The sequence below is a fragment of the Mixophyes fleayi genome, chromosome 4, assembly GCF_038048845.1.
Source record: "Mixophyes fleayi isolate aMixFle1 chromosome 4, aMixFle1.hap1, whole genome shotgun sequence".
NCBI lineage: Eukaryota > Metazoa > Chordata > Amphibia > Anura > Limnodynastidae > Mixophyes > Mixophyes fleayi.
This window is the reverse complement of record NC_134405.1, coordinates 219,211,390-219,226,359: the sequence shown is the minus strand read 5'-3', so window position 1 is coordinate 219,226,359 and position 14,970 is coordinate 219,211,390. Positions and strand designations below refer to the sequence as shown.

Sequence of the window (14,970 nt, the reverse complement as noted above, 5' to 3'; positions counted from 1 at the left end):
GGAGAAATTGCCCAAACAGCAGCCTTTCAAGACGGTACGTGATATGGAAATGCCACAAGTCCCTTTCCTCTTTGGGGGAAGATTGCACCCTACACTTACATAGAAAGTTTTAAAAAGATGTTATCGTCATCATCTTCAGCTTCATCCTCACCCTCATCAGTGTGTACGTCATCACAGACTATCAATTCATCGCCGCTTGAATCCGCCGCCATTAGAGAACAGTCAGTGCTTGGATGGTGAAGGCCTTCCATGTGGAAGATGTAGTTCATTTTTATAAACATCATTTTCTCCACATTTTTGGCAAGTAACCTTCTCTAAGTTCTCTGCTGTGCTGAACACTCGTTCAGAGTACACACTGGAGGGTGGGCAGCTTAGGTATTGCAAAGCAAGTTTGTACATGGGTTTCCAAATGGCCTGCTTTTCTTCCCAGTAAGGAAAGGGACTGTCTGACATTTCCATATCAACTACCTCTTGAAAGTAATCCTCCACCATTCTTTGCATGTTTATACTCGTATTGGATGGAGTTATGGGCAAAGTGACACATTTTTTGGAAAAATCCTTCAAACCAGCCCAGATGTTAAATTGTTCTGGTCTGCCCCCTGCATCTTCCCTGCTTCTTTTGGGGAAATTTAATTTTTTACGAGCAGCAGCAGCTTGAAAAAGTGAAGGAGGACAAGTCGTCAAGCCGAAGCCCAGTTCAGCGGCCAACTTGCTGAGCAGTAGCTCCTTGCAGAAGTTCACATCTCGCTCATTTACAAGTAAAGACTCAATGTAGGTCTTAAACCTTGGATCAAGCACAGTGGCCAAAACATACTGCTCCGAGTTCAAGATATTAATAACTCGAGGATCATTGTGAAGCGAATGAAGTACTTGATCGACAAGGCCAACATACTTTGCTGAATTGCTTGCTTTCAGCTCCTCCTTCATTTTCTCAAGCTGCTTTTCTAATAGTCTAATTAAAGGAATGACTTGGCTCAAACTAGCAGAGTCTGCACTCACCTCACACGTCACAACTTCAAATGGTTTCAGCACCTTGCACAACACTGAAAGGATTCCCCACTGTGCAAGAGTGAAATACATCACCCCTCCTTTCCCAATGTCATGGCTTGTGCAATATGCTTGGATGGCTTTGCGCTGTTCCTCCATCCTCTGAAGCATGTACAGGGTGGAATTCCACCTAGTTACCACCTTTTGCTTAAGTTGGTGGCAGGGCAAGTTAAACTGCTCTTGGAGCTGCTGTAATCTCCTCCATGCTGTGGCTGAATGCCTGAAATGGCCTGAAATTTTACGGGCCACCGAAAGCATCTCCTCCACCTTACAGTTATTTTGTAGGAAGCTCTGCACCACCAAGTTTATGGTGTGAGCAAAACAGGGAATGTGTTGGAAATCACCCAGCTGTAATGCTCCCACTATATTGTTGGCATTATCAGAAATGACATATCCTGGGGAGAGTCCAAGTGGTATAAGCCATGCATCAATCACATCTCTCAGTTTGCGTAACAAATTGTCAGCTGTATGCCTGCTAGTGAAGCTGGTGATACAAAAAGTGGCCTGCCTGTGACAAATGTTACGTAGTGGTGTACATGCTGCTGCTGTTCCTGCTGGTGAAGGTGAATGACCAACCCAGTGGGCTGTCACAGTCATATAGTCTTTGGTTTGGCCACTTCCACTTGTCCACATATATGTGGTTAAGTGGGCAGAATGGCATTTTTCAGCGCAATCTCTAAATTTTTACACACTTTTTGGTTTAGTTGTGGAATTGCTTTACGGGAGAAATGGTGTCGCGATGGAATTCTGTAACGCGGACACAAAACCTCAATTAACTGTGAAAAACCAGCTGCGTTTATTGTGGAGATTGGACGCAGATCTAACACTAACATTGCAGCCATGGCATCTGTGATTCGCTTGGCGACTGGGTGACTGCTGTCATATTTGCTTCCCCTCGCAAATGATTGTTTCACAGTTAATTGCTGAAATGTAGGACTGCTCATTTTCTTGACCTGCCTCTGGGATGACGATTCACCCCCAGCAGCAGCAGTGGGACCATTGCTTTCTTCAGAGGAATCAATAATAGTGCAGGAGTCACCCAGCCTTAAGTGGGATGACGGGCTAACTCCGAGCGCTACTGAGGATATTGATGAGGATGGTGTGGTGGGTGTATTTTGTAGCCGTCGGTATGTCGGTGAGCGCAGGGTCTTGGCTGATGATGGAGTGCTTATCATTTTTTGGGAAGAACTTTCAGCTTTTCCCAACACTTTGCCATGAACTCTCGTTAAATGGCGTAACATAGACGAGGTTCCAAGATGGTTAAGGTCCCTCCCTCGACTGACTGTGGCTTGACATACACTACAAATGTCTATACAATTGTTGTCTGGATTTGGGTAGAAATAATTCCACACATAAGAAGTGGATTTTTTTGTTTTATGCCCAGGCATGACAATGGCCTTTTTCTTGTCACGTGCCAGAACTGCTGCCACTGGTGCAGGACTTACACAAACAACCTCATCCTCATCAACATCCGCATTAGCGCCCTCGTCGCCTACACAAATCTCCCCCTCATCCTCTTCTAATTCCACAGTGGCATCCTCAATTTGTGTATCACCGGCTACACTCGGGCAATTAAGGCACACATCAGCAGAATGCTCACGATTAGACATCCCACTATTGGATGAACCCTCCACAGGGATTGGTGTCATTTGTGAATCAGAGCAAACATTATCCTCTAATGCCTTACTGTTATCTTGCAGCTCGGCTTTGACGTGTAACAGTAGTTGTGCACCAATTGTAGGCTCGGTAACTTTTTGGGATCTGCCACTAATAGGCAAAGGTGAAGGCCTCATTCTCTCTTTGCCACTGCGTGTGTAGAATGACATGTTGGCAATTTTTTTTTTATCGGCACTTAACTTTTGCTCAGTAACACTACTTTTTCTCTTCAACACAGTAAATTTTTGGGGGGTTTTTGTTTTTTGGACTGATTTCAAATCACTGTAGTTTGACATCGCCTTGCCCAGATGACGTACTGGGAACACTAACATCAAGACTGGTGACAGAACCTGGTTGCTCATTCTGATCATATGTGGACTGCTTTGAATCCATTCTGAGCGCAAAGCACTTGTAGTGCTAAAAATTATTTGGTAGATACTGGTGACAGATATGACTTTTGACAGCCAGAAATATTTATGCACAATTATGGGGGACACACCAAAAGCACTGGGGAGTGCCAATTATTAAAAAAATAAAATAAACCTATATCCTCCTCTCTTCTCTAGCGATTTTTGTTACAGCAATTGGAATAAGAATATTGTATTCTCTGTCCCTGCTCTAAACAGCCTGTGACTACACCCTGCTCTCTCCCTCTGTCAAATGGCGATGGATTGCTGTGGAGGCGTGTATTTATAATCTTGAAGTTTCGCGAGAACCGAGCCACAAGATCTGACGACGTCACGATGACGTTCGGCCTCGATTTGGATTCGGAGCGGGCGAGTACCGAGCTACTCAGCTCGGTACTCGGATACCCAAAGCCCATCGCTAGCCTACTGTCTAACTCCCTTGTAATTACTGTCATGTATTTTTCTGCACTCTGCGAGACTCCCCTTAGCATTACTTGCACTTATCTGTGCTACTTATGTGTATTACCTCATCTAGTTACTTGCTTCTGTATTCGGTGCTACAGAATGTGTGGCGCATAATAATAGTAAAAACAATAATAATAATATAAATAAAACGGGATTTATACTTACGATAAATCTTTTTCTCTGAGTCCATCTGGGGGACACTCCTTAACCATGGGGGTTGAGTCGGAGGGAGGAGTCTGGCACCCAAAGAGTTTTAACTTTTTTCAGCTGACAGCATATCACCCCCGCCAATTCCCACATACCTCAGTTTGATTACAAAAGCCATTAGGAAGATAGGCCAATCAACCAAGACACACCACTCAACAGAGGGGGGAGTGGAGACAAAACAACGAAAAGACGGGGGGGGGATCGGAGTGTCCCCCAGATGGACTCAGAATCCCGTTTTCTCTTTCATCCATCTGGGGGACACTCCTTAACCATGGGGACTTACAAAAGCAATCCCTCTGAAGGGTGGGACCGCTCTGATCTCCTTGCACGCAGAACACTACGGCCAAAGGAGGTGTCCCCAGACGCAAATATATTAAATTGCTAGAATTTCGTAAAGGTATGGACGGCGGACCAGCTGCTCTGCACAGCTGGTCCGCCGTGGCTCCATTACGAGCCGCCCAAGATGCCCCAACCGACCGGGTAGAATGGGCAACAATATGTTTCGGCACAGGGAGATTAATACGGACATAAGCCTCCCTGATAGTCAGGGTAAGCCATCTGGCAATAGTTTGCTTAGATGCTGGCCATCCCCGTTTGGAGCTCTTCAGGTGCAACCTTCTTCCAAGGGCACCCAATTCAAACTTAGGTATGTGGGAATTGGCAGGGGTGATATGCTGTCAGCTGAAAAAAGTTAAAACTTTTTGGGTGCCAGACTCCTCCCCCCGACAACCCCCATGGTTAAGGAGTGTCCCCTAGATGGATGAAAGAGAAATAATAATAATAATAATAATAATAATAATAATAATAATAATAACATCATCTGTCAGGTGAAGCTATAGACTTCTAGCTCTTATTAAGTCAGCCTTACTTTCTCTCACAGGAATCTCCTATTTAACCTCCTAAATATCCTCTTTCAAACGCCATCCGAACAGAACATTCAGTGGTTAAAAAAATCTAATGAGCATTTCAACTTGACCAAAGATAACTCAAGTTTTATTGCGGTGGACAGTACTTAAAATTGTTTGGAAGGGTACATTTATAAAAAAAGAGTGCCCTATCTTATAACACAAGAGAGAAAGGAGGAAACAGAAAACATTGGTTATTTGATTTACAAAAAAGATGAATATTGGAAGCAGGTTACTTACCATGTTGGGCCGGCTGTAAATAAGAACTTTTTCGGGCTTGTGCTGCACCATCTCTAGTGCTTTTTCTACAAGAGGAACATACTCCACTCTCCTGCCAGGCTCTACACCAAATGATGCAGTTACAATTAACTTGGGCTGCAGAAAGATATTTAATTAAATCTAAGATTGTGAAAAAAAATCATGACATGATTCATAAAATTGCCATAACTGGAAAGACAATATATCATTTCAACACTGGTGAATCTATTGCTAAACTGATTCAAGGTATAAAACTATAAAGTATGACTGGTATCAAAACCTCTAGATATTAAATACATATTCCAGTAATTTAACATCCTCATGCAGCTAAAGAAAGTGGACAAAGTACTACCCTATCCTCAACATCTTGTAACGAAAAATGGATAAGAGTAACAGTTATCATCTATACTTTCTCTCTCTCAAAGCATCAAAGACGACAGGTAAAATTCTACAGCACTGGGCTTTGCAAATTGCACAGACACAGCTCTGCAGTGCTTGAGAAATCAAAAATAAAGCACCTATCCGTTCATTAGGGGGGCCTATGTATGTATTATTGGGTTTTTGTCCCGTTAAGTATAATCTGTCATCGCAACGATGACAGATGACTTTTCGGGGCAATTTAAAATACAAGTGATGACTCTTTTCTAAGGAAGACTCAGGGTTCTGACCCAAAGACTGTCGCACATGTGCAGTTGCCTTTTGCTTTAAACAGTGCAGGGGAGAGCCCAGAAAATTATCCCGACCACAGTCCCCATTGTGTATTATGTAATGCGTTACTTTGCCTAATGTAGGAGATCTCTCTGAAACCTTCCCGTGTTACTTTTCTTAAAATTAACATTTTAATTAAAAATGCCTAAACCACGCAGTTTGAATATGGTTTAAATAGACCCCTAGGTAAGCATAACCTTTGCAAGAAAATTATCATGCTTGCTTTAAGTCTTCCAATATTAAACAATTTGCAAAAAAAGCGTTATAATGTTGATATACTTTTTTTTTTTTACATAAAGTGCTCTGCAACTGTACTGCAGAGAATTTTGGCTAGGCCATATAGAAAATTCAGACACTTTTATGCTAGCAAAATGTGTTCCGACAGCTCTATAGGGACATCTCTTCTAATTCTACTGTCCTGCATCTAGTCTTCATCTTAAAAGAATGTGATTTTTAATGAACTTTATCATGTCCCTCACACCTTATTTGTAAACTGTACTACTATTACTGTTGCTTGTAAGCTTAGAGGTGCATTAACCTATACCCAACTTGCTACTTATCGTGTGTTTCCTGCTTGTGACATTGTTTCAAATCAAACTGGTTAAACGATCAAAACTCGTCATTTATACACCTTTTTCCTTTGGTTGTGTGATCTAGAATAGACTGTATAAATTTTTCATGGATGGGCCATATAGGACTGTAAGCACTTTGTGGGCAATGCTCTATTACATAGAATATATTAAAAAACTGAGCTTATTACGGAAGTTAAAGCCCATGTCGGACATCTTGGTATAATAAAAAGGGTCAAAGGCAGCATGGCAGAGAGTGGGAAGGAGGGGCCAAAGGCAGCATGGCAGAGAGTGGGAAGGAGGGGCCAAAGGCAGCATGGCAGAGAGTGGGAAGGGGGGGCCAAAGGCAGCATGGCAGAGAGTGGGTAAGGAGGGCCGGGAGAAGAGCAGAGAGCAAGAACAGCATGTAGGGGGCAGTGTGATCATAAGGACACAGCATGGTGATGAAGGGGCACAGTAATGCGTGTGTGATGGTACAGCAGGCTTGTGGCAATGTAATGTGTGTGTGATATGTGGTGGCTAACTAATAGGTGCTATTTTGTTTGTGGGGTGATGGTGGGGCTATTTAATATTATAGTGGGGACTATTAATTTAAGATGGGGTGGTTTGTTGGCTAATAATTGAATGTGGGGCTGTTTGAGGAGCATGAGGTCTATTTATTAAATGTGAATATGAATTATTTAATGGCAGTGACGGTTGCGGGAAATAGCTATATTTATTATAAGTAAACGCTGTCTGTCTGAAGGGAGGGAAATAGTATTTCCATTTAATAAATAAACCTATTACTTTAATGTTGGGGATGAAGGAAGGCCCAAGTATTAATTGTGGGTCCTATTGATTTAACGCCATGGCTGGTTGGAATTTTCTATATGTACCCATTCTTTTTTCCCCAAATAGGGCCCCCAACATTCCAGGATCCAGACAAGCCGCAACTATAGAAACCAACAGCCACAAGAGGTGAAAGTGACAAGAACAGGTAGGACAGTCTGTCAAATGTTCAGAGTCTAGTGGGACAATCCCGATTTTTGGTGAGTGTTCTGTCCAATCTAAGGAGCAGGTCAAGACCGTGTATTCTTTATATCCTATACTATGGTGCTAGCTGTCCTTCGTGGGCTGACCACTCCCCCCCTTTATTAACTGGTCTCGCCTCTTTGATGGCTGGCCACATCCCCTCTGGTGGGCCCCTAGCGTTGCAGTATCCTGGTGGGCTCTTCATGCCCCAGTCCGTCACTGCCTGTGCTGATAGCACTAGGGCTCTTCCCAAACCCCTGGGTGGTAGGTGTGGGGTAATAATTATTGATCTTACAAAAAACATTTTATCCCTTGTGCACTACAGTTCCCAGCATGCCCAGGCTGCCATTAAGTGTTTGGGCATGCTGGCGCTTGTAGTACTACAAGCACCAGCACACCCATGGCTACCAGGCATTCTGGCACCTGGGGAACCACAAGTGCCAGCATGATCTGGGTCTTGTAGTGCACCAAGAAAAAAAAAGAAAAAAAATACATGTGTAAATATTATTTTAATTTAAATAAAAACACATTGTAAGCAACCATCATTCACCCTCTTTATTTCTCACCTAGTTTGAGGTTCTTCATCTGCAATAAATCAAAGGATCCTTGGCAAAATAAAAAAACTGATGCATGACACAAGACTAGCTCCCCTAAGGGCTCCGCTGCAAAATGAGCGCTTGGTGGTAGAAGTCATATTTATAACATGGGGATTTCCCACAGCTTGTACTCAGTCCTGATTGTGCTAGCACTAAGGTAGGGTAAACTGTTTGGGAGGAAAGCACGGCAGTTTTTTTTTAAACATGTGTTGCCATCTTATATATAATGCTTTAAGTCGAAAATTTATCTGTAGATTTTACAAAACTATACACATTACATGTCAACATTTTAACGGTGTCATGCTTATGAAAATGTAGACATCATGGCTGTCGACATTATAATGGTGTCAACCTTAAAACTGTAGACAGTCGACTTTCATACCCAACCCACATGAACAGTGACTTACTGAATAATAATTTACCTTTGCATGATCAATGCGTACCGACAACTCCTTGGGTGCAAACCCTCCAAATATCAGACTATGTACAGCTCCAATTCTTGCACATGCCAACATTGCATACATCGCCTGTGGTATCATTGGCATATATATGACAACTCTATCTCCTTTTTTGACTCCATACTTTGTCAGGACACCAGCTAACCTGGACACCTGTAAATAAAAAAAAAAGCAAGTTGGAAGGGTTCCTTTTTAGGGACCGGTATCAACATTTAGGCAGCAGGTAAGATACCATCAGTAAGGACTAGGAGACCACAATCAGTAATGTTTGTTACATCTGTTCATGCCATTGCCTTGCCTTCAATATTGCTAAAAGTCACCTACAAACAAGACTTTAGTGATGAGGAGAAGAGTAAAGACACACAACGATGAAGGGTGGGATCAATAGTTGAGCAGGGGATAGGAAATTCCTAGAACTGGATTTATACCGCAGTACAGTACTATGCCTATTGTTATCAATGTATCTAGAAAAGGGGATACTTTCTTAACATTACTAATTTTAAGATGATGGACTAAACTACCAGTAATTAGGTAATTAACCCAGTGCAAATGTCCTTCCCCTATTGTAAATTTTAGTGGGTACTGACAGTTTTTCTATAGAAGTAATAAATTATTAATTAAGGACTCTAATGAGCATAGCACCCCAGTGTTCCATTTTTTTGAGTGGACGGAGTATCTAGAGATAACACAGCTCTATTCAAAAATAGATTTTGGCATAGGGAGGTCAGAGGAGAGCGGGGAGGGGCACAACATGTTGTATGGTAATAATTAATCACATCACCATACATGTGCACCCTTTCTCCTCTGACCACACACACAGAGGTGGCACTCCTTCCTTCATATTCACCTTGACACACAGTCAAACAAATGTGACAGAATCATAGGTGTATAGACAAAACAACAACAACAAAAAAAACAAACATTAAATTGTGCATTTTGCTACGTATGTAGTGTCTATGTTGTGTTTGCTTATTTACGGAGTAGAAGAACTGCAAAAGAAAAGCCAATGCACTAAATAAACAAGTAGATATAATATAAATTTAAGTTGAAAAAACACACATCACATACTTGCATGAGGGTCTGGCTCAGGTTAGCTGGCAGGAACTTTACTCTTGAAAATAATTTGGTTTATTTGGTCTGACTTGGTAAGACAGTGAAGATCAAATTATTGTGAAAGCGATAAAAAGGATTGACTATCCCTGTATAATGTCATACAATTTCAACATATTTTACCAATATAGAAAAGCCAGAAATATCATTTATCCTTGGCACGATGTTAACTAATATCTTTGATAAATAGATATAAAAGTGTTATAAATTACCATTCAAGGTTATACTACTCCAAAGATAGTAACGGCATGGAACATGAGAAACACATGATTTATTAACTACCAAAATGCTTTCTGGCTCATGAATGAATAAACACTGCTTTTTTACTCTATATTATGCAGACCAATGGTCCAGCTATAACCTTGAGTAAAATGTGTGCCACAGTAAGCTAGTGCTGTAAGGGCATAGAATGGTGTTTGGAGATTTGCTGAAGGACATGATATAATTGGTATTGGAGGATTTGTGCTTAGTGAACTTGACATTGTGTATTTTTCACATCTTTGCTGACAACCATAATAGTAAAAGAAAAAAAAAATACAAATAAATCCTCATTTTCTACCATTTGCTCAGCCCCTTTTTGTGAAGATAGATAATACAGTGTTAATTATAAAAGACTTAAGGCTAGATTTACTAAGCTGCGGGTATGAAAAAGTGGGGATGTTGCCTATAGCAACCAATCAGATCCTAGCTTTCATTTATTTAGTACCTTCTACAAAATGATAGCTAGAATCTGATTGGTTGCTATAGGCAACATCCCCACTTTTTCAAACCCGCAGCTTAGTAAATCTAGCCCTCAATGTCAACTCAAAACACCTTTATAATATGATATTTGCCTATATTTCTTGTATTAAATCCTAAAATCAGATGCTCCATTAAAATAGAAAAGATTTGACAGAAACCACAGGTAGAAAAAATAATCACTTATAACAATAGAAGAGAATGGTATAGCCATTATTCAGCTTTATACAAGTTCTGGAAAAGTAAAAGGATAAAAATCCTTTAAAATAGTGTAACCCTCATTGATCCTTGTGCACCAGAAGTTATCGGGTAGGTATATCCATGGCCAGATGTGCCCCTTGCTACTGCGCTATTTTCATCTTGGGTCTTACAATGAGAAGCTCAAAGCCATTACATTCTTCAAACTATTTTCCCACTCAATCTAAAGGACAAACTTACTAGGAGAAATATATCTGCTGGACATGAAATCCCTGCCATTATGTAAGTTGTGGGAAGGGTGTTTGATATTATATATTCCGCTCTTGTGCTCAAACCCTCTTACATTGCTCCCCTCCACAGTAGTATCCTCACAGAAGTAACCCTTTTTGCTAAACAGCTTAAGTATGAGATTTTATCATATTACATCAAGCATGCTGTATAACTGCCAAAAACATATTGCAAAGCAACACATTAATGCGTGTTATATAAACAAGAAAATAGCAGTCGATTATTCTGTTCAAATTAATTTTGTGTGTTTTTCCAAATGTGAAAATACAAAATGTAAAAAAAAAAAAAAACACTTCTCCAAACTATAGAAATGTTTTTTAGCTCTAAAAAAGTTAAATACAAAAAATTATTATTATAGACAGGAATTCAAACAGAAAAAGATATTATACAAGTAGGGCTAATGTTTATGTTTTACTGTGCTCTGCATTTCAAGATACAATGGAAATAAGAAGTTCTAGTTCTGTATTGAGAACCACAGCACCACATGTGATCATTTTTTTAACGAATCACAATCCTAAAGTTTTACAGAGTGCAGCGCCTTCTTGTGGAAAGTAGTATGAACTGAAACACCTGGACAACTTATATCGGCACAAGCTATGGCAGCTAGCTGATCTTAAAATAATCCCCTTTCATATGGTTTCGTCCTTTTAGAAGGCAATTCATGAGATGCTTGAGCCATTATTGGATACTCCATTTTGAGTTTTCCTGTAGTCTACACACTTGTGCTTTCCGATTTCTGACATGGGAGCAAATTCTGGTAAAGATGTGCCTCATATCTTAAATGCTGCAGAATCGTCTACTGTTAAACAAAAGAATATCAGTGTCAGCCCCCCTCAACCAACTTAGAAACAATAAACAAATTTTGTTTTCATGAAAAAAATACTGAAGTAGTAAAAAGCAGAAAAATTAGAGTCTATTTGGGAGAGTTGGTTTATGTTCAGCTCCTCCACCCCTGCTACTCCACAACTACCCAACACTTTTTCAATAATATCGTATTGGGTGGAACTTTCAATAACAATGAATAAGTCCATCTAACCTTAGTATAAAAGCTTAGTATGCATTATATTTTATATACGCTTGGTGAATCCTGTGTAAGACATTAACTGCTCCCCCCTCAACCTTTCCCCCCATTTCTTTTTAAGCCTTCCCATTTTTCAAAGTATAAAAATATAGAAGTGAAATCCGATTTTCATTTATTTTTTATTGCTCCATCACTTTTAAATTGGTGAACATTTTGTGTTTATACAGTTTGTAATTTCATTCCTAAATAAACTGTTCAAAAAACAAAATGAAAAAAAAATAAAAAAAAAATGTGGGCATCTGGAATGAGTACGCAGAGCTATGCGATGGCACATGGGTCTGCATGGAAGACCCCCCCGAATATATAGGTGTATAAGAACACTCCTGAATATGAATGTTCAGGTGTATTCTCCAGCATTCAAACTTAGACAGATTGCGCCACCGTCTCTTACCTGTTCTTGCTCTTCTCTCTTGCAACTTTGTTATCCTCTCGGTGGCTTCTGGAAAGTTGCCGTCCTGTTTTGAAAATGCAAAAATTTATTATAATGCAAAATGTTAAACCCTGAATGATTAGGTCTTTTAGTTAAAACAAAACACTCCATTATGACCAGATAAAAGTACCCCATAGTACAGGCATATATGAGCAACATCTGAAGATTTGTGGTCAATCAAATACAGACCTCTACCAGCCCCATCTCACTAATATTTAGTATTCTAGTGATTGCTGAGACCACAGAGAGCAGCCATGTAACAGCCACACAATCATGAGATTATGCCCCCCAAAGCTGCTCTACTTTTTAAATACCCGCTGCAGCCATTTTCCTTAACCCCCCCCCCCCCCCCCCCCCCGCAGCCATTTTCCTTAACCCCTCCTACAGTCAGTGATTTTCCTTACCTCCCATCCTGCATCCACCCCTCCTACAGCTATTTTCCTTACCTCCACTCTGTAGCAACCCCCCCCCCCCGTCACATCAAAATCCCTTCCCCCTCCGTCCCTATAGATATACATGGCAGTCCCCCCCCCTCTCCCTCCCTATAGATATGCATTGGCAGTCCCTCCCCTCTCTATAGATATGCATGGCAGTCCAACCCTCTCCCTCCCTATACATATGCATGGCAGTCCCCCCCCCTCTCCCGCCCTATACATAAGCATGGCAGTCCCCCCCTTCACTTACCTGTAGTTGTGCTGGCCAGCGTTGCTCCTTGCTCCTCAGATCAGCAGACAGGAAGTGAAGACTTCCTGCTTCCCGTCTGCTGCACAGCAACATTGACCACCAATGCTTTTGATCGTTGCCACCTCCACCGAACACCCCCCCCCCCCCCCCCCGAAACAGCGTGCACAGGAGAGATACACATAAAGAGTAGCCTTATTGGTGCTTTCAGTTGCCGGTCTGAAATTGCATCATCTTCCTCCTCAGGTACCTAGTGATGTCACCTGATCGTAAGAACAGTATTCGCAGCATATACTGACTTTGTCAGGAACCATAAAGGTACAATCCCACAAGCACAAACATTCTTGTCAGGCCCTGAAGGTGGTAACTAGCTGGCCGAAGCAAAGACACACTCTGCTTGACAAGTTTGTGGATTAACCTTGTTCAGTGTTAAGGACAAGTGGGGCTCATCTTTCGCTCTTTTGAGGTGTCCGTGCCATGACGAATCACATTCGTCTTTAGCACTAAAGGAGGTCAAATAAATGAAAATTATATTTTAAGTTCCCCACAAGCATTTAGGAAGAGGCGTCAGAATGATGAGGTCTTTGCACCATGATGTCACTGAGTGCACAGCGCTCAGTACCATGCACTGCACAGAAATATGGGTAGTCAGGGCATGAGGTGAGTGCACCAAAATATGTTCCCCCTAGCAATTGTTGTTTGGTGATCAGATGTGATCAGCAAACAAAGACAATCTATACTAGTTATTGTCTGATTATTACCAGACATTAAACACCAGACTCTACAGAAAGCGTTAAGAAATCCAGTGTTGGGGGCTTGTATCTGTTAAAAGCTTTGAGTGATTCATGAAAATTGTATTTATTGAGGCAAAGTGGCATTGTTGCTAGTGGCAGGGAGTGTAGTTCTCCTCTGTACACGAGCAGCCAGGGAGAAGAGGTGCTCAGCCTCCTCTACACCCCTGGTGCCACCAGGTACAGAGTGGGAGATTTCTCTTTAAATCTTTGGCCTAAAAATACTTCGAGGCTGCCAGTGGGGGTAACTCTTGTAGACCCTTCACTATATCACCACGGATCAGGGGACACACTCCGGGACCACAGCTCCCTCCCCGATCCCAGTGAAGGGAAGCGGAGCAGCGAGTAGAACCCCGCAAGAGGAGCCCCAGATCCCCTTTGGTTCACCAGGGAGAGGTAGGGACATTTTTTTAATTGAATTTAAATTAAATATATAAACATTTTTTTATTTTGCACACATTTGAAAAGACAGACACATATTACACAGTTACACTCCCGATGCAGCGTCAACACATTAATTACATTATTTTTTGCACATTTAAAATACACGTTAAATGACACAGTATCGGTTATTAACACTTCCAATGCTGCAGTGTCCATCTTTACAAAACACGTGGCAGATCAAAGGGGGAACTAGCCGCAGGGAGCTAAAAAAGGAAATTATCCAATGTCAGTATATGTACGTTCTTATTGGATGTCTTTTCTCTTCAGAGAGGGAGACATCTCCTGCTATGGTTAATCCACAGATGGATATTTTACCTGCTGGGAGTGAAGGAAACGTGGTAGATGGTGGTTGAAGAACAGGGACAGTGGCAGCCATGAACGACACCTGGCTGGGAACTCCCACTAGAGGAAATGGTGGCGTAAGAGAGAGTTTGCAGCTCACATCAGGTAGCTGCACAGACACGTTAAAAATTGCATTGTGGACATTGCTTATACAGCACATGGTACTAGATGACCACAACACACAAACAAGAATACATAGCTAAGGACGAAAAACACTGAGGTGGGACAGGGGAGTCATCCTTTTGAACAGAACCGGCTTCTTTATTTAGTGTGCCTTACCAGGGTCTTATTGACTGTGCTGCATGGCATGGTACTATGGGTCTGGAAGCAGTGGAGTGTTATCATGAGTAGGAGTCAGGTTTCAGTTGGGGTAACTGACCAGTGTACGACTTGGCTAGATGCAGAGCTTATGAGTGACACAGCAAACTTGGGTTGTGATGGCAGGTTGGCAGTTGAAGGCCTCATTAATTTAGGTAGCCTGTAGCACAAAGGTGCACCAAGGGTGAGCCCTAGCTACAGCTATGTGGTCAGGGGCAGGTTTAGTAGACCATGTAATAGGCAAATGATTGCAGGAGAAAAG

At 41.6% G+C, this 14,970-nt stretch overlaps 1 protein-coding gene across 1 annotated transcript in view; it reads right to left on the bottom strand.

Annotated features, from left to right (window-relative positions):
• The window catches only part of ACSS3 (acyl-CoA synthetase short chain family member 3), a 187,775-nt gene that overhangs the window by 64,694 nt on the left and 108,111 nt on the right, over window positions 1-14,970 (bottom strand). Inside the window, exons 5-6 of the mRNA XM_075209354.1 lie at window positions 8,252-8,440; window positions 4,928-5,062 (exon numbers count right to left, since the gene is read on the bottom strand). Of these exons, the coding sequence (XP_075065455.1) occupies window positions 4,928-5,062; window positions 8,252-8,440 (324 nt within the window). The remainder of the gene's footprint in view (window positions 1-4,927; window positions 5,063-8,251; window positions 8,441-14,970) is intronic.